General features: G+C 47.1%; 1 protein-coding gene across 11 annotated transcripts in view; it reads left to right on the forward strand.

Annotated features, from left to right (window-relative positions):
• The window catches only part of LOC147008372 (uncharacterized), a 218,111-nt gene extending 198,274 nt beyond the window's left edge, over positions 1-19,837 (forward strand). For all 11 annotated transcript variants that reach the window (XM_085864715.1, XM_085864720.1, XM_085864723.1 and 8 more), the window contains 8 exons: positions 7,599-7,721; positions 12,572-12,694; positions 12,915-13,040; positions 18,552-18,626; positions 18,749-18,895; positions 19,167-19,235; positions 19,351-19,511; positions 19,589-19,837. In XM_085864715.1, the coding sequence (XP_085720841.1) occupies positions 7,599-7,721; positions 12,572-12,694; positions 12,915-13,040; positions 18,552-18,626; positions 18,749-18,895; positions 19,167-19,235; positions 19,351-19,511; positions 19,589-19,618 (854 nt within the window). In that variant the 3' untranslated portion in view covers positions 19,619-19,837. The remainder of the gene's footprint in view (positions 1-7,598; positions 7,722-12,571; positions 12,695-12,914; positions 13,041-18,551; positions 18,627-18,748; positions 18,896-19,166; positions 19,236-19,350; positions 19,512-19,588) is intronic.
• The last annotated feature ends 1,004 nt before the right edge of the window (positions 19,838-20,841 follow it).

Here is a 20,841-nt window from a genome sequence, read left to right on the forward strand (position 1 = left end):
CACGCAGACGAGCTTCAGAAAAATTGTATATGGGGGTTTACAACAATTGGCCGATGTACGGGAACGAATTCGGTGGCTGAAAGAGGACTTCGCCAACAGAGTCGACGAACAATGTGGAGAAAAGAATAAAGTAGTGTTGTTTACCCGTCAGTTGGAATGTGAAAAGAGCAAACTGAACAAAAGAATAGAGGAAGAGCAGATTGGTATCTCCGAGGATAGAAAGAACTTGGAAAAAGAATGGAAAAAAAAGCTGGAAAAGGAAAAATATTAACACGATTTGGAATTGGAACAACAGAATCAGGCAATCAGATAAGAGAAAGCCTAGAACAGAAGATAAAAAGAAGAGAGAAATATCTTGAGCAAAGGAAGGAAGAATTGTTGGAAAAGTCAAGACAGTTCGAAGAACTGCAGGGAGAAATGAGGGAAGTAGAGTGGAGTATCCATGAGTTGGAACAAGAGAAGAGCGAACTGAACAAAAGAATAGAGGAAGAGCAAATTAGTAATTCTCGGGATAGGAAGAACTTGGAAGAAGAATGGAAAACAAAGCTGGAAAAGGAAAAAAGAAAAAAAACAAAGCTGGAAAAGGAAAAACGGGAAAAAACAAAGCTAGAAAAGGAAAAACGGGAACACGATTTGGAATTGAAACAACTGAAGGAAGAGGTAAGATCAGGCAAACAGATAAGGGAGCGCCTGGAACAGGAGATATAAAGAAAAGAGGAATATGAGGAACAACTAATGGAATACGGTAAGAAAATGGACGAAATGAGGAGGGAAGCATTGGAAAGAGGTGTGAAGATGAAAAAGGAATGAGGGGGAAAAGCTTCTGAGTTACAGAAACACCAAAACAAAGAGACGGAATTACAAAAGGAACTGTGGATGTTAAGATTAAAGAATGAAAAACAAAAAAGAGTAGTGAAAGAACAATGAATGAAGCAGGAAAGGGAGATCAATAAATTGAAGGAAACAACGAGATTGGAGAATGAGGAACAAGAGAGACAGTGGGATAAGAAACAAAAAAGAACAAGGAATGAAACAGGAAAAGGAAATCAACAAATTGAAGGAAACAATGAGATTGGAGAATGAAGAACATGAGAGACGGTGGGATAGAAAACAAAAAGAAAACGAATTTGAAATTAACCAACTCAAGGAGAGAGCAGAGTTGGAGTTCACGGAGATGGAGAAACTCCAGAAAGATAACGAACAACTAAAAAGGCTCAGAGAGGGAGAACGACTCGAATGGAAAAGAAAATGGAGCCAGGAAGTAGAACAGCACAAGAATATGGGATGTATGGCATCACCACAGGGAGGAATGTTAGTGGTGCGGAACTTGGTTGACATCACTCGTCGGATGACACCACAATTGGAGCGGACCCTGGTGAAGGAGACATTGAGGGAGCATACGGGGTTGTTGACAAATGAAATACATTTTGAGCAGGTCCAGCATGTGGAGCTGACAGCCCCAGAGGAGTGTGGCGAACCGATGATGAGCAACCTGCCGGAGAGAAGCGACCGGACCGAGGTGACTGAAACGAAGTAGTTACGTGGGTACATGCATACATGGTGCGGACGAGGAGCTTAACGGAGAAATTAAATTTTACGTTAATGAAGAGACTCTGTCCGATGGGGTGCACGTATGTGTGACCCCTGAATGTGTGTGTGGAGTGCCTGTGAACGAATGCTGTGAGCCCACAGTCCAGACTACAGCACCGGTATATGCTGCGAGGCCGAAGTGTGTGTGGGTATTCACCTGGCGGTCGATAATGTAGCCCTGGAGTGCGAGGCAGTTGGTCAGTACACAGGCAAGGTTGAAGGTGTGGAATGTCAACACCTAAACTTGGAATGTGTGCAGCCTGCTGTGTGTGGGAGTCCTGAGCATGGAATGAGTGGTGACATAGGAAATGGGTTAGAGGTGCAAGGGGAAATAGAAATGCCACCAGGACAGAACTTGAGCCAGGGGATGGAAACCATAATGGACAGCTCCGCATGGGTTCTTACAGAGTTGGAGGTGCTGCATCCAGGAGCAGGCTTTAGAAATTGGATTTTAATTTCTCTATCAGCCTCACAGGAACTTTGGAGTGGAGTGCAGATGAGTAGCGGATGGCACTGGCGTGTGTCACTTGGTCTTCAGACCTTTCTGAGCAAACGAGTGGTTTGGCTAGCTGAATGGGGTTTATCTGTCTTCAGGGAGTTATGGAGAAGAGGGGGAGGCCACCTCCCTGATTTGGGTTTACCTGATTTCCATGAACCCTGGAGAAGAGGGGGAGGCCATTCCACCGGTTGGGGTTTACCTGATTTCTGTGAACCCTGGAGAAGAGGGGGAGGCCATTCCACCGATTGGGGTTTGCCTGACTTCTGTGAACCCTGGAGAAAAGGAGGGGGTGGACCACGACCCCAATTGAGACGTGACTCCTTTGAGCCGTGGCAGAAAGGCGGTTGGGTCATGTAATTGGTAATGAGGGATTCGTTCCCTCACTCCCCTTCCAATGAGTCAAAGAAGCAGGCCATATGGGGATGCGAAATTTTTGATTGAAAATTGTACCGAAAGTGATTGCAAATTGAGAGATGACAGAAGGCATGAGAGTGGCACGAGTGGATTTGGGTGATTATTAAAAAAGTGGTGGAGACATTACAGGCAGAGCGTTAAACACACCTGAAACAAGTGGATGACAAAGAGTGGCTTGTTTGAGGAAGGACTGAAATGCCTGGTTGGAACCATGCAGAGGTTCCATTGGGCTGGTGAAGAGATTTTGATGTTTTGTTTAAATTGATGGAAATAAACGATTCGGGCAGTATGGAGGAGGACCAGCGGACGACAGACGTAGTGACAAATTGATTGGGGTTTGATGAAAAGGTGTACCAGTTAAATTTGATGACCAAGTGGGATCCGAGGGACTGGTGTGTTGTTGTTTTCACATAAACGTAAAAGGTGTTGGATGGTGTTGTGGACTGGGTGTGTGGCACTGTGGAATGAATGACTAAAGTGTCTGGGTGAATGGCGTGAGTTTGCAGATGAGGAGAGTGAGTGCGAACAACGTACCCTGTCGGAAGGAGTCTCCTAACCAAGTTAATGGAGGTTCGGGGGACTTCGAGGATTCGACATGGATTCTGGCTGCTGTTCCATTGTGCAGGCGGACTGCGAGGGGTAGGTGCAGGCCAAGGTATGGGGATACTGGCTGATGGTGTGACATGGTATTGGAAGTTGGTGAGTCGGGAAATAGGGGAGCTGGGCTTTGGGGGTTCCTGGCAGGTGAAGGCTGTCAGAGGTGCCAGGAGAGCACCGTAGGGTTCAGTGCCAGGAGAGCACGGCAGGTTCAGTGCTCTGAGAGCACAGTGTGGGTGCTATGAGAGCACAGTGCAGGTGCCATGAGAGCACAGTATGGGTGCTATGAGATCACAGTGTAGGTGCTATGAGAGCACAGTGTGGGTGCTATGAGATCACAGTGTAGGTGCTATGAGAGCACAGTATGGGTGCTATGAGATCACAGTGTAGGTGCTATGAGAGCACAGTGTGGGTGCTATGAGAGCACAGTGTAGGTGCTATGAGAGCACAGTGTGGGTGCTATGAGAGCACAGTGCAGGTGCCATGAGAGCACAGTATGGGTGCTATGAGATCACAGTGTAGGTGCTATGAGAGCACAGTATGGGTGCTATGAGATCACAGTGTAGGTGCTATGAGAGCACAGTGTGGGTGCCATGAGAGCACAGTATGGGTGCTATGAGATCACAGTGTAGGTGCTATGAGAGCACAGTGTGGGTGCCATGAGAGCACAGTATGGGTGCTATGAGATCACAGTGTAGGTGCTATGAGATCACAGTGTAGGTGCTATGAGAGCACAGTGTGGGTGCTATGAGAGCACAGTGTGAGTGCTAGGAGGGCACAGTATGGGGGCTCGAGAGAGCCACCCCTTAGTTAGGAGCGCCAGAAGCACGCTCAGGTGAACCCCGAGGTCGCTGGGTGTCCTCCACTCCCGATTGGAAGCAGGCAAAGAGGCCTAGTAGTAGTCACACTCCCCAGCCAGCGAGTTATGCCTGGCACCACCAAATAAATAAAAAAAGACAAATAAGGGCCTTGCCCAGGTTAAAGAGAATGGAACAGTGTGCCAGGTCAGGAAAAAATGGGTCATTAGGATCATTCTAGCCAGAGCAAGGTTTGTCGCATTGTCTTGAACTAAAAGTAAATGGTTAGGTTCGATGGACTTTCCTCCGCACCATTCATGTGTGACACCTGGCACGAGTAGTGTTGATGGGAGAATTTGTTAACCAGGGCCAGGCGAGGTCACCCTCTCCAAGTGCCAGAGAGGCCACCAGAATGTCATGAGCACACATCCATGAAGATAACAGTTGAGTAAGAAACACACCATCCTGTCTGTGAAAAAAACAAGAAGAAAAAAGGAGAGAACTTAACCAAAACAAGTCAGGCAAGGAAGGTTAAGGGTACACTCCATCTCACCTGGTCTGAGGTCATCACACCCATTTGCATCCTCAAGAAGGCCTCCAAACTGCATTGTTTACCATCGATATCACCATGCCACCATTGCTGTGTCACCTGCTGTCCAATGCAGGGCTTGTTGCCTTCTGCTGCTTGTGAGTAGGCCATATGGGCCGAAGCATTCTTGTGGGCCATTGAGGCTGAAGTGCTTTTGTGGGCCGTTGCGGCCGAAGATTCATGCCATTTTGTAGGCTCAGTGGGCCGAAGAACTCTTTGTGAGATTAGGCCACTGGGCCGACTGAACTCACCTGGTGAGAGGCCAATAAGGCCACGAAGTAAGGAAACCATCAGGGGTGAATGGACAATACTGCTGAGAGGGGGCATGAAGGAGCGAACATGTGAAAGAACTTTGAACCTTTGAATGTCCTGCTCCTATGCCAATATTGGGGTTAAAAGTAAAATTGAATGCCCTCCCTTTAAAATCCATCATTCGAATGTTAAGTAGTGTGCATAGAGTGTGAATTTGTTTGTTAGATTGATGACCCGACACACTAGGATAGGGACATGCCAATCTTACTGTGACACTTTGGTTTTTGGAGTTCAGTGCTTCCCATGTTGTGGGTTCGAGTAAATGGGAGATCTGTGCTGTGCGTTAGACAGGGCCATTGTCGTGGGCTGCCCCAGATGGAGGCTTGGGAGAGCCTCAGGAGAAAGGCTGGGGTAGTGTTATGGAAATGGCCCTTCTTATGCTGCTAAATATAGGATTAGCTCAGATCCCCCATTAAATGCATGTTTTGATTGGTTGTTTGGTAAAATTGACGTTACATGTGTGTCGGGAGATGAAAGAGGCTGTTTTATTGTTTGTGCGGTGGTGGTGGAACGAGAGCTCCCTCTTCTTCCTTCCCCATTCCAGACGAGGCCCCGCCCAGTCGGCTGAGGGGGAGTGGCCTGGAGAGGGAGGTGGAGCTAAGGGGAGGAGTTTGTCGGCTTCGCTGAGAGAGGCGTGCTTGGGGTCGAAGCGAGCGAACGAAAGAGAAACTGTGGAGAAAAAGGGTTCAGTGTGAGAAAACAGTCGCTCTCGAGGCGTGCTCGGGTTTCGAAGTGAGCGAATGAAGGAGGGACAGTGTTGGAACTGCCGGGAGAGACGCTGAACCTGAGCGCACCGAGTCTGCATTTTTGGCAGTAAGAGAGGCTGCCTGCACGACGAGTCTGCCTTTTTGGGCAGTAGGCGAGGCGGCCTGCACGTCGAGTCGGCGATCGACTCTTATGAGGAGGTGATTCTGCAGAGAGAAAAACGGCAGTCGGCTTTGGGAGGCGAGCGTGGAAAAGGAAAGAAAAGGTGATCCTGCGGAGAAAGAAACTGAGAGGACAGAGTTGAGAAGTCGGGCGTCGAGGCGGGAAGGCAAGAGAGGAAACGACGGAGCCTCTGACGGTCCTTGCTCACCTCACGGCTCGACACGTTTGCCGATCCGCTTGCCGGAGCCCTGCACCTCAATTTGGGCCTTGTCTGGTGAACAGGCCAGGCAGGGATTTGTGTGCTGCACCTTGGGAGAGATCGTCTGAGGCCCATCGTTGATCTGGCGGTCTTGTGCCGTCACCCTTGCATGGGGTCGGAGCGCGTGGAGACTGCGTGCGGTGCGGAAAAGAAAGAGTACGGCGCCGCCATCGTGCCACGTGGCGCGTTCATGCTGAGGGCTCAAATCCGTGGACATCCACTTGTTGCGAACAGCATTCGTGCTTTTGACACTGTCCTCTCGTCCATGAAACATCACCAAGTACTCTGTCTTGCATGCATGCTGTCTGTCTGTCTTTGTCTGTACGTTGTTTAAGGCATATCTCGGTAGGGATCCCCCTCGAGGCCTGTGGTCCGTAGTTCCCGAGTTAAGAACGGGTTAAAGATTGTTAATAAAAACATTGTTGTGAATGGTTTGCTTGTGTCGTGTTCCCCGATGTTCTCCAATAAATCTGGTTGGTTCGTATGAAGTTGGCGCTTTGGATTAATTTGTGTCGCGTCGAGGAACGATCCGTTCGATTGGCATATAAAACCAAAATGGTTACAGACTCGCAGAAAACGCTCGGCATCTGCCAAAACCAGTCTGTAACCGGGGTTCTATTGCGCAAACTGGTAAGGTACAAGGATTACGTTGGTATCACGATTGAAGACGCGTGACTCGAGGGCTCTGCCGAGCCGGCCGGCGTTATAAACCCCAGAGACGGCGGTGGTAAGGGTGGCGCCAGGAGTCGGGTGAGAATCCCGCCACCCCGGATCCGCAACAGTATTTTCATTCACCACCTCAACCTTTACACACCCTTAAGAACCCAAAGATCCCTAAAACCTCTTGAGATCCCAAAAACCCTTGAAGACCAATAAGACCCTGAAGACCCTTAAATACCCCAAAACCCTTTGAGACAACAAAAACCCAAAAGACCTTGAAGATCCTTAGACCCATAAGACCATTACGACTCGGTCCATGCGTGAAGCCATCTGTGAAGCCATGTGACGATATGTGTATGAATTACATCAGTTGCACCCTGACCACACATACATCTATTAATTGCATACTATTGCAATGTATGCTTGTTGTTGGTAAGATTAGATTTATGGTTAGATTGGTAGGTTTGGGACACGAGAGTCCTGAGTTCAAATCCTACTTTGCTGTTCAATTAATATCAGCTGGGGTTGACTCAGCCTGCCATCCTTCTGAGGTCAGCAACCTGAGTACCAGCTTGTTGGGATGATTGAGCTGTTCAAGTATCCTGTGTTGAAGTGGTGACCCGTCCAGGACAGGAGACTACTTCGGCAGCACTGATGTTCTCTGCGAGTATGATCCCAATGGATTGGATTGGATTCTGATTACTGCAATGAAGGACTGCACCGATTTGGTCTTCCATTTTAATTGATTTATTTTAATCTCATTCCATATTAAATTGAATTATAATAAAAACTTCATGTGTGAGTGTCAGGTGTCCCATAAAAGCGGTACGGCTTGGTACCTGGATTGGTACCCGGTCATCACTGCCAACAGTTACAAAATGGTAGTTATGATTACATCTCTTCTTAACTACGGAACACACCAGTACACAAACACCACACAACACAATTCCTGATGAGGGTGTGCAATCTCTGATTGATCTTCTTCTTGTTTTCTTTTTGTTGTGGATGACGCAGCTTCTCAATCCTGTATGCCTCATGATTTTGTTTGTGGTGGAGGTAAATGCTTACCTTCATATTGGGTTTGTGATGGAGAGGTGGACTGCACTGACCGATCTGATGAAGGTCCAGAAACCTGTGGTGAGTTCAAATACTGTTTTATATTCTAATATGGAGTTTAATTATCCCATGTTTTTCGTTAAGCATGTTGTTACGAATTTCACCGGTTCGACACCACGCATGACCGCTTACGGCCCAACCGCAGTCGCCCGTCCGCCGAAAACCGGATTTCAGTCGTAGCTTCCGCACATCTCCGGAAACCTGTCACGGATGTCTTAACGCACCATAAACTGCCAATATTCTGTCCACGTGGAACAGGGTTAATCGCCGAATCTCGACATTGCTAATTTTCTGCGCAAACAGAAGTACCAAGAATTTATACCTCGACGGAACTCGTCCGGAAACGAGCCGCTGAGTGTTCTCGTTCCGTGTGCGATGCCGAGCGGTTGTAATCGCCATGTTCCGTCAGACCAAAGGACCACTTTTATTAGCTTTAACAGCCTGCTAATTTCCCGAACGCGCCGTGGAAGTCAATCGGAGGAAATGGACGCAACGAGCAGTTTTACAGTCAAACAACGGGAAATTTATTAAACAAGCAAGCAAACAATGGGGGAAGTGGACATGACACGAGCAAAGCCAACAGCCGATGACTATTCACTTATGTACAAGCATGCACTTAAATCATTTCTACTGATAAAGACAAGGTGCCAGAGGACACTTTCATACAAAACCCAGAAAAGAAACGGGCCCGTGAGCCTTTATTCCAACTCGGAGCCTGGATGACCGAAGGCTTACAAGAGGCTGGGCAGATTACCTGGCAGCTCATTGTGCGGCTCGAAGGTCTTCGGGTCGGTGACCCCTGGTGTCTCTGCTTGGCCCTTGTGTCGCAACGCGCCAGTCGCATAAGCGGCCGGGCGGCTTGAGCAGCTGGGTGAGCGGCTGCTTGGTTCCCCTCGGTGGTCCGGCTCTCGTCGCGCCCTTTTGTCGGGCCTGGCCGGCGACGCTTTGGGCGGAGTGAACGGGTCCTTGGCTCTTTTAGAGTTGATGCTCTTTAATGACCTGTCCACTACCTTAGCGACGCTGCTCGACCGCCGTCAGGGTCGTTTTTCCGGACCACCAAGCTCCGCCGCTGCCGCTGGCTCTCCTTGCCCGGACTCCGACGACTCGCTGGACTCCACCGCAGCTGGCACTTTGGCTTCTCCTCCCGACTGGCACTGACTTCCGAAGCCCCGACTGGCACTGCTCGCCCGGCGACGACTTCTCTCCATAGCTCTGACTACTGCTCTCTCCGGGCGAGCTCTGCCTTTTATAGGTGCAGGCGAGCTTCCCCTTGAACTCTCACCAGAGGCCGGGCCCCGCCCACTCTTCACCTCCGACCTCTCACCCCTCGAAAGCCTCGCTGGAAACCCCATGTCCGACGTCACTAGTTGGTTTCGGGGAAGCCGTCCTGTGATCCATATAGATGCAAATCGGCTCGCATTGTTTGTTCAGGATATGATGGTTGGGGTTGTTTGTTCGCATTCTAGGAGATGATGGTTGCGATGTTTGTTCGCGTTGTAGTAGATGATGGTTGCGATGTTTGTTCGCGTTGTAGGAGATGATGGTTGCGATGTTTGTTCGCGTTGTAGGAGATGATGGTTGCGATGTTTGTTCGCATTCTAGGAGATGATGGTTGCGATGTTTGTTCGCGTTGTAGTAGATGATGGTTGGCTCAGAGATGGCGTTGTTCATCGAGGAGATGGCAATGTTGCGATATTTTAAAATAAAAGATCGAAAAGAATAATGACTACCTCAAAGATTCACAGCCCGGCACACGAACAATACCCTTTACACATCGGTGGGGGGGATCCTAACCTGAAACACATACTTATCGAAATAACTGATCTTTGGGGAACCTGAATGATGTTCGGTGAATTTCCACAACCGCTTAATCAATTCCACAACCGCATACATCTATTTTCTTTGGAACCGCTTAATCAATTGATGTGAAACGTCACAAATGTGATCTCGTCGTGATGGGGAACACATGTTTTAAATTTCAACTTGATCGGACGCATGGTCTGGCAGCCAGAATTATTTAATTTTTTGATATGGGTTGTTGTTCCTTTTTTTTCAAATAAGGCTCACTTGGATGTGCTTGGATGGGTTGAGGGTGTAGGAGCAGAATCTGAAATGTGAATCCTATCCAGGTTCCTCCTGATGACTTCATCTTTGCTTTTTGCTTCAATGTTTTTGATGTGGAACAACGAGCCATTTCTCTTCAGGAGATAATACTCTTGTGGGGCTGAGTTTCGGCGGCGAGCACGACCGCAAGATGGAGCAGTGGAGTCTGCTCCACCGAACACCCGGAATTTATGGGTCGTCACCCCGGATAACTCTGGAGCCGACGGTGACTTATCGGACCGAAGATCGCCAATGGGTCGACCGCGTGGGATAGGGTCAATTGCCAATTTCAATTTACCTAAATACCCATGTCGTCCAAACTACTGGGGAAATTCACCCTCGGCTGAGCTCGAGCGGAACGAGCCGTTAGCGTTCTCGAACCGTGCGTAACCCGAGCGGATGGTTACCGAAGTCCGTCAGTCCAAATGTACAATTTCCCAACACGCACCGTGCTAAACCAATGAACGAAACACAGAAACGAGCTGAAACATTTAACAGGGGATTTATTTATAATGGGGGGAAGGGAACACACAAGAGCAGAGTTAAACCGACTGTAAGAAATGCAGTGAATGTACAAGCAAACACAGGCACTTAACAGTATGTACTTGCAGACGGGGCCCAAGGACACACACACGCACACACAAATACCCCAAAAGAAGATGGACCTCAAGGTCTTTATTGAAGGTTCCCAGCTCGAGGGAAGATGAGCTGGAAACCAAAGTGAACTCTGACCTTTCTGCCTCGTGCAGCCCTTGACGATCCGGCTCGGCGGGACTTGAACCCGCAGCTCGATGCCGCCGCAAGCACCGGGTATGGAGGGCAGCGTCGGGCTACAGCATGCTCCTTCGGCAAGCGATGAGACCAGAGCCAGCGACGAGACGAGACCAAAAGCCAGCGACGAGACGAGACCAGAAGCCAGCGACGAGACGAGACCAGAAGCCAGAGACCAGACGAGACCAGAAGCCAGCGACAAGACGAGACCAGAGCCAGCGACGAGACGAGACCAGAAGCCAGCGACGAAACGAGACCAAAAACCAGCGACCAGACGAGACCAGAAGCCAGCGACGAGTCGAGACCAAAAACCAGATGACTGTGCTGTCCCGTCTATTTCTTCCCTCTTTTTCGCCGGGGGCGGGGGGAGGGATGTGTCTCACTTCTCTGCACCCTCATTCGCCGGGGGAAATCGGTCGTCTCTCCATGCTTGGTCGGGGGGGCGTGTCGGGGCGTCTCGATTCCCCGCCCCCCGCAAAAAGGCTCTGTTTCTCTTGGAGCTCGCTCTGCGCCCATTTGCCGACCGACGGCAAACTTGCTCGCATCTCCCTGATTGGTCGAGAGCCGCCGCAAGGTCCCTCCTTGAACTCCGCCAACCGCGGGCACTATGGCGTCGGGTTGAGGAAGCGAGGTGAAGGCGTCTTGTTGTTGTTGTTGTTGTTGTTATAAGTGTAAAAATCCTATCAAGAGAATAACTTCGCAGCGCATGCACACTTAATTCCTATTAGACATCGGGGAAAGGAGCTCTCTATCCACATTTACTTATTGAAATAACTGAGCTATGGGGACCTGAATGTTGAGTGCTCATGGGTTCCAGATTCGCAACAATATGTCAACAAATCAATAAGTGGGCACGAAATGGGTTGCCAGTTTGGAAAGAGCAAGGCAGGGTGCCACACAAAATATAAAACACACAAGATGTCCATTGGAATGTTCTAACTTGCTATTTCTGTTGAGGTTCAAAGTGTCATCTCATAAATAAAAGTTGTCGTCTGTCTGTATGTTCACCTTTTTTTGCAAAGACCGCTTGGCTGGCAACCACCACATTTAGCACACAGACCAAGTCTGATCCAGGGATTGTCCTCACGGTATTTTCATTCACCACCTCAACCTTTATACACCCTTAAGAACCCAAAGATCCCAAGGACCTCTTGAGACCTCGAACACCCTTTAAAGCCATCAAGAGCATGAAGACCCTTAAATACCCTATAAATTATTTGAGACCACAAAAACCCATAAGACCTTGAAGATCATTAGACCCATAAGACCATTACGACTCGGTCCATGCATGAAGCCATCTGTGAAGCCATATGACGATATATGTATTAATTACATCATTTGCACCCTGACCACACATACTGACCTGACCACTTAATTGCATACTATTGCAATGTATGCCTGTTGTTGATTTTATGGTCAGATTGGTGGGTTTGGGACACGATAGTCCTGAGTTCAAATCCTTTTTGGATGTTCAATTAATACAAGCTGGGGTTGACTCAGCCTGCCATCCTTCTGAGGTCAGCAACCTGAGTACCAGCTTGTTGGGATGATTGAGTGGTTCAAGTCTCCTGTGTTGAAGTGGTGACCCGTCCAGGACAGGAGACTACTTTGGCAGCACTGATGCTCTCTGCAGAGTATGGTCCCAATGGATTGGATTGGATTCTGATTACTGTAATGAAGGACTGTACCGATTTGGTCTTCCATTTGGATTGATTTATTTTGATCTCATTCTAAATTAAATTGAATAATAATAAAAACTTCATGGGTCAGGGTCAGGTGTGCCATCAAAGCAGCACTGCTTGGTACCCGGCTTGGTACCTGGCCGGCTTGGTACCCACTCATCACTGCCAGCAGTTATAAAATGGAAGTTCTGATTACATCTCTTATTAACTACGTAACACACCATTGCACAAACACCACACAACACAATTCCTGGTGAGGGTGTGCAATCTCTGATTGATGTTTTTCTTGTTTTCTTTTTGTTGTGGATTACGCAGCTTCTCAATCCTGTCCGCCTGATAAATTTCTTTGTGGTGGAGGTGAATGCTTACCTTCAAGTTGGGTTTGTGATGGAGAGGTGGACTGCAATGACCGATCTGATGAAGCTCTGGCAACCTGTCGTGAGTTCAAGTACTGTTTTATATTCTAATATGGAGTTTAATTATCCCATATTTTCGTTAAGCATATTAACATGACCGCTTTGTTGGTGCGATGACTATCTTTGAGCTCATCGGCCTGGTTTTTTGTTGGTTTTTCCCACCTTCATTACAAAAACAAAACAGACCTGTGGTCTTGCCTCAATAGTTGTGATGGCGATGCCTGACAATGCTTTTGTTTCAGACAATAGGACCTGCCCTCCTACGGAGTTTGCATGTGGTGGTCGAGTTATAAGTCATTGCATATCAAAGGCTTTGCTGTGCGATGGGAAAGAAGATTGCAACAACGGAGCTGATGAGACTGATTGTGGTAAAGATGCTGTGCATTCATTGGTTGAGGTTATTTCTGAAGCTGATTCCCGGTGCACGTTTACCATGGACTGTGAGGAGGTTTGGAAAACGTTTATGGGGGGGGTTAATATGGCGGCAGTCCTTTGCCAGGTAGATGGTATGGGTTTGGGATGTAATATTTAAATGCTCTCTCTTGGTTTTATTTAGAACACGCTGGTTTCAAAGAAAACGTTTCTGTTTGGATGTGTTTTATCACGAGTGGAATACCCTGCTATGCTGCCATTCCTCCCCTAACACTGCCTTCCCTCCCCTCACGACACACTTTCTTTACTTGCTCTTACACTGCCTTCCCTTCCCCCCATTCTGCCTTCCATTCCCCTGAGGTTGCCTTCTCTTCCCGTCACACTGCTTTCCCTATCCCTCACACTACCTCACTTCCCCCTCATGCCTCATGCTGCTTCCCCTAAAGCTGCCTCCCCCCCATGCTTCCTCCTGCCTTCACGCTGCCTCCCCCTTCCATTAGGCTACCTTCCCCTCTCCTGAGGCTGCCTTCCCTTCCCTCCCCTCACACTGCCTTCTTTTCTCCTCATACTATCCTCCTCCGAAACCCTCTCCACCACCAGACAACTCTCTGGGGGTCGAGGAGAGGAACAGGGGTCAAAGAATGTGTGAATTGGACAAATGAAAGTTGTTTGTTTGTTTTTGTTTGTTTTTATCAGTCAGAGCTGCTGCTCGGATCAATTCCACAATTCGTGGGGCAGATATGTAACAAAAATTGCTCGAGATGTTCACATCCGGCAGAAAGTTTGAAATTTTGCACACAGGGGTATTTTGACATGCTGAGTTCAAAAATTGGCGGATCCAAGAGGTCTGACCAATGGACCGGCCGCCATCTTGAATTCCAATATGGCTGCGATGACGAAACATTGAACATTATTCTCTATGGTTCCAAGTGACCTATGGCCCTGAAATTTGGTACACAGGTGCATTTTGAGATAATGAATTCAATAATGGAAAAATTTGAAATGTATGGCAAACCTTATGGCCGCCATTTTTTATTCCAATATGGCTGCCAAGACGAAATGTTGAAAATCCCTATCTTGGGTTCTAAATGACCTGTGGTGCTCAAATTTTGTACACAAGGGTATGTTGACATGCTGAGTTCAATAAGGCAATAATTTGAAATGTCTGACAAATGGTATGGCCGCCATTTTGAATTCCAATATGGCCGCCAAGACCAAATGTTGAAAATCCCGGGTTCTTTGCAAAAGCAATACCAATTCAATGGATCCCTAGTTGACGAATCATATTACAAGTCAAAGAGCTCATTTCACAGTATATTTTGTACCAGTTGGCAGCCGATGGCAGATTTGCCATGTATGCTGACCAGGAGATATTATCTTCACTCTCAAGACCTTCCTTCTCCTGCAGACTTTGTACAAACGAAAGCCACTGACTTTCTTTGTCCTGTATTCCGGAGGACACACTTGGAGTGGATGGACCTTTTTGTTTTCGTGGAATGGGATTATTAGTTGGAAATGCTTCAGGAAGCACATCACTGTAAGATGCAGGAAGGGCGGCTATGGTTTTGGAGCGCTGTTTGTTCTCATTCTCAGTGACATTCTCATGATTTCGAATGCTGCCACTTTTGTCATGTGAAACCTGTTGTGTCAGTGATAACGCGGTTCCATGAAATGAACTTTGTGCTGATGCTGATGATGGGTTGTGATCTATGTTGTCTAGGTTGCCTGTTGTGAATATTCCACTTCGCAATTTTGTTGGACACACGACGCCGTCATGTTTGTTTATTTCTATGACTCTGTTGGCCTCATCTGTGGATACCTCCAGTATGCGATCATAGGAAACACACCAACCATGTTGAAAAAGAACGTCAACGAGATCCCGTTTCCTTGTTTTGCTATGAATGAGAAGACCCAGGTTAAGTGGCAGTGATGTTTCACGTTTCAAATTGTGACGTACTGCTGTAGTTTCCAACCTTCTTCGTTTCCTAGTGTTGAATGTTACAAGTTGAGTTCAGGATTGCACAGAGACGCCTCCCTTGTTGTTTGCGTTCTGTTTTTGTATGTTTGTACCAGCAAGAATCATTTCCATCAACGCTGCCAATGATGGTGGTGAGTTGTTATATAATTCGTTAACTAGGGATCCATTGAATTGGTATTGCTTTTGCAAAATATTGTGACGTCCACGGGACTTGAACAGTCCCGCCAACGTAGAATGAGCCGAAACGATGGAGGCGGTTTATTTGTTTATAACCCAAACATGGCGGTTCTAATCGCTCTACCGCAAACGGGACGAGGAAGGTGGCACGAGTCACTTTTCACTGAGTTGATGATGTTTATTTGTTTTTACTATTAAGCAGAAATAACAAGACTCGGCAAGAAGAGGGATCCGGGGCGATTCGACGGGATGGTGTGGGATCGGGCGTGGGGAAAAACACAAACAATTCCAATGAATATAGAGATCTCAAACCTTCTAAGGCGCCAAGCACACACACACACACACACACACACACACACACACACACACACACACACACACACACACACACACACACACACAAAACGTAGCTATTTCTGGTGGTCAGGCTGGACCGTGGTGTGGACGCAACTGTCCCTGGATCGGCGCCGGACGAGCTGGCTTTGCTCTCGTCAGGGGGGCAGGAGAAACCGTGGTGCTGTCGACCTCCTGGTCTTGGCCCAAGTCCGCTCACAGCCGCCAGGGAACCAGTTCTGGCGCCAAGTTGCGAGTAGGAGAGGGAGGCAGGTCCGCCCGCCGTTCGACCCCGTACTCTGAGTCAGCAGAACCCCAGAGCCAACCAAGGTGAGGCACGAGGCTCAGCAAGGCTCCAAGACACGATCGAATCAGCACAACAACAAGGATGCTCCCCGCGCAACAGCCTCCCCACCAAAAAAACACGATCTTTTGGTTGTAATCTTCTTCCTCTTCCTTTTCGATCCCGAACAGAACCTTTTTATCCTTCTGTCCTCGTCACTTCCAATCGAGCTGTTTATTGGCCCACCGCCGTCGCCTCCCGCCAATCGTGATCACGGGGCGGAGCCATCCGCTGCACTGTCCTGTGACGTCACGGCCAGTCTCCAGAGAATACCAAAAAGGGGTTTACGCAGACACACTTACCCTATCCCGTGTCCCTATCTAATTACGTGACAATTATCATCTCCCCCCTTGAAGAAATGAACATTTACTAGACAACTTATCACCACTGAATTGCTACTTATTACATCGAGATCCTGGTAAACTCGAACAGCATGGCATACCTAATTAAACATCCTAATTACCCTTTGAATGCATACCCCCCCCTCAAACGTAACAATATCTTGCATACCCCCCCCCCTCAAACGTAACAATATCTTTGCGCATAATCTGGGCAGCTCTCATGAGAATGACCGCGTCGTTGTCAGAGCTTTGTCTACAAGCATGCAATAAAGCTTCACCAATGTCCTCTTTGAATGACAGTACCACTTCATGGTTGCTCTTATGTGCCTCAAGTTGCGGAAGGTGTCTGAGAAGCTTGTCCTTCAGGTGAGTTGAATTAATCCTCTTTGAGATATCGCCTCCCAGTTGTGCCAGACGTTCTGTATAAAGCTTTGTGAGATCGGCTAACTTGAAAGTGTAACTGTCATCTGTACACTTCATTTCTTCCAAATAGGATATCAATTCGGCCAAAGCTACTGATTCTGGTGGCATATTTTGACTTGAACTGGCTTCCTCTTTCTTTCTTACAAATGATCTGTATCGAGTGTGGAGAACAGTCATGCACTTCTTGTGATAAACAGCATCTGATGCCGTCATATCACCTGCAGACAATCTAGCCAGGAGTTTTGTATCCCTCAATTCTGTTGCCATCAATCTAACATTGGAATCTACATTTTTTGTTGCCGCTCTGTGGACTATTTCTTCATTACTGATAATGCTATCACAAAAGAAAAATGTGCTAGCGGTACTCTGTTCAACGGATGGAGATTTGAAACTTGTTCTGAGTCTTTTCTTAACAGGCAAGTAAGTTTCTTCACCAAGTTTGGTGAATTGGTGAAGGTCTGAACTTTGCTTTCTTTCCCTTGATTCAGCCCTGGCCACACGAGAGCTGCTGCACTGCACATAACAGTTTTTGTGCCATTTGGCAGCATGCGCAGCGAGGGTTTCTGAAATACCGCAACCATCATCGAGTCGGGAAATGTTTATCCCGCAAGGCAAGGCACCTAAATCATTCATGCCTTGAGATTTTGAGCAAGATTCTCGGAGACGTCCAGACACGACTGATTGCTGCCCTTACGTGCATCTCTTAGTGGTTCATTTTCAGAACGTTTCTGGAAAAGAGCGTAAATGTTCCAGTCTGTTGGCATTGGAATTGTTTACGATGTTTTCTTTGATTTCAACATTGGATCTGAAAGAGAAAAAAACATGAAAAATAAATTATTGGAATGTCATGTGAATGTTCAGTTCCAGCAGAAAGTGTTAAATTTCGCATACAGGGGTATTTTGGGGCGCTGAATTTCCCAAATTTCCACTGCCTTCGATAAAATTACAAACCCATCAGTATATTTAAGATGCAACAATTTTCCAGTTATCATGATAATGCTCAAATGATTTAACATTATGACATTACCGTACACTGTGCTATTAAAGCAATGAAAACATCGATGTTTGTCTTGGCGGCCATATTGGAATTTAAAATGGCGGCAATACCGTTTGTCAGACATTTCAAATTATTGCATTATTGAACTCAGCATGTCAACATACCCTTGTGTGCCAAATTTCAGCGCCACAGGTCATTTAGAACCCAAGATAGGGATTTTCAACATTTCGTCTTGGCGGCCATATTGGAATTCAAGATGGCGGCCGGTCCATTGGTGAGATCTCTTGGATCCGCCAATTTTTGTAATCAGCCCCCCAAAATACCCCTGGATGCGAAATTTCACACTTTCTGCCGGAAATGAACATCTTTTTTCACATATCCGGCCCACTAAATTCGTCTCTCAGGTTAACAAGAGATTTTTCGAGGTTATCGTATATGTGGAAATTAAATAAAGGCACAAACACTGGTTTATTAAAGGTTTTATTAAACCATGATTAAAGGAAAACATCCTTCCTTCCGTTCCCCTTCCCTCACACTTACCTCCTCCAACCCTCCCCCCTCATCCTCACGGACGTCTCTGGGCGGTGTACGAGCGTTGTTTTGTGTAACCCGTTTGAATATGATGTTTTAATGTTCCCAATTTCACTCAATCCTGTACTAATGTCGGCATTAGAGGATCATTCCCACCCCCTCTTTCCCTCAAGTCCCCCGATCAAACATATATCCATAACACCCCCTTCCCTCCCCACTACTCCCTCTCTCCTCCGTTTTATGAGACTCCCGGAGTGTATAGTGACGTGTCGTGAGGCGTCGCTCTCCTCCACCCCTTCCTAGCTTTCCCCCATAATGGAGACCATGAATTGTGTTTGGTTCATTGTCATGATCTCATATTTATTCCAACATGTGCATCGACAGGTGAAGGTAAGCTTGCATCTGCACCACCGACTGACATTCCCAGGAAAACTCCCAGCATGACATTGACAACGAAAGGTGTCATGTTTACTTTTCCTCGGTTTAAAAGCTCGAAATTGAAGTTTGTAAAATGTCTAACAGGAGCTTTTAATCCTTTTACTATTTGATCCAAGAATTGAACATGTTACCTGGCTCCACAGGTGAGACGACTCTTGCACCTGGTACCACAGGTGAGACGACTCCTGCACCTGGCTCCACGGGTGAGAGAACTCTTCCACCTGTGCAGAAAGTCGTACCTGCAACACCCAATCCACCACAAATCACCATCCTCCCAAAACCCCACACAGGTTTGTCGGTTTGAGTTCCATGAACAGGATGTTGATGGGTTGTATTGAAGTTTGATTTGCTTGTCCACACCATGTCGTTCTAACTCAATGACTGGACGTTTGACGTCTTTGGTTTTAATCATGTTTGGAGTTTGCATTATAATATTATTATTTATTTATTTATTCGAGCTTCCACCCGTTATCCAACCTGCAACATTTGCTGATGACATTTGGCAATGCATGAAACGAGCCATCCTTTACTCCCAGCATTCATTGCGTTCTTACTTTTCAGCTGAACCTGCTCTTCAAGGAAAGGGAAACAACTCTTCTCCAGCAGCAGCTTCTGTAATTGTCCCACTACGTCAGTATATTTTGTTCCATCCTTGGCTCGAACAATTTCCATTGACTTGTCAATGTGCTTCCATTCAAGTGATCAATGACATTTCACAGCTGATCTGAACAAACTGCTCCCCCAGTGCTTGTTCTGGCTTGTACTGCTGGGTTCTACATTTTCCGCAACCGGCGGCTCCTGGAAGTCAAAACTTCACGGTTTGAGAACCCTGAATACATGAAGACTCCAGATGGTGAAGAGTTTGCAATGGACTGCTCATCGACAGATGACCACACGTACCTTGTTGTAAGAGACGTTCTTTATTAATAAGGTTTATCAATACCTGTCAGGTCACTTTTCTGAACATTTTGTTTTGTTTTCAGATGCCTGGAGTGAATGAAGAACAACACTGAAGATGCTGCAAGCTTGACCAAGTCGGACATTGTGGTGTTTCTCTTTTGGCCTTTCGGCTGTGAAATGTTACCGTCGACTCCCTGACCCTGGTTGTGAATTCTACTTGAATGTGAAACTTCATCAGTTTTTATTTATTTATTTATTTTCGTGCCATTGAAATGTTCCGTAATTTCACCGGTGTTACTTGTTTCACTAAACAACTCTGTGGAGTGGCCCGACAGGGTCCTGCACTATTTGTACGAGTGACTTAATAGGATATATATACATATATTTCCTGTTCATGTTGGCTTTATTTCCTGTTATTGAACAACATATCCAGCTCAGAGCACCTGTCGAGCCATGCCACTAAACCCTGGCCAAAGTGTGTACAGAGTTGTAATTTCTCATTTTTGGAGTTAATTTACATCCACATGGAAATTGTATTGATGTTTTGCACTGCTGATGCCAAATGTTGTCTTGACTGATTGTATCCAAATTACTTTGAACATCCGAAGGAAACATTTGAATAAAACTATTTGTTCAATCTTGTCAGTGTAATCCTGCTATGTTTCTTGGGATTTGCATGTGTATGCTCCCCTTGTGCGTTTCTGTGTGTTTGCTCTCTTACGTTCCTCCACGGTGGATACAAAAAATAAATTATGGCTGGGATACCACTTCACCGATGACGTCATCGTTATCACTCTTATACACCCCACGAGGAGTTGATGACATGTGCCAAGTTGATGACATCGCCGACTGGGCATCCTCCGTCGTGCAAAGTATTTCCTTGACACACCTGAGCTCCTGACCACGCATAAAGCTTTCATCCACAGCCTGATGGAGTGCTGCTCTCTTCTCTGGGATGGTGATCCCACCTCTCACCTTTCTCGGCTTTACGCTGTGGAAGCTGAGTCTTTGGGTCTCTCACTCTCAGCGCAGGCAGGTTGGTGGTCTTTCTGTCTTCTAACATCTCTTCTCCTGGCCTCGCCCTCACACCCCTCCCCCACTCGTACTGTCTGAGATGTGCCCCCCCCCCCATATTTCCACAGGGTGCTCAAGGTCCGCCACCTTGTTCCAAACCTGACATTACCTCATCGTAATCTGAACTCCCTTATTCTTAACCTGACATTCCCTCGTTGTAATCTGAACTCCCTTATTCCAAACCTGACATTCCCTCTTGTAATCTGAACTCCCTTATTCCAAACCTGACATTCCCTCGTTGTACTCTGAAATCCCTTATTCC

This window comes from Eptatretus burgeri, chromosome 19 (genome assembly GCF_056783735.1).
Source record: "Eptatretus burgeri isolate ZD-2024b chromosome 19, Ebu_testis_v1, whole genome shotgun sequence".
Taxonomy (NCBI): domain Eukaryota; kingdom Metazoa; phylum Chordata; class Myxini; order Myxiniformes; family Myxinidae; genus Eptatretus; species Eptatretus burgeri.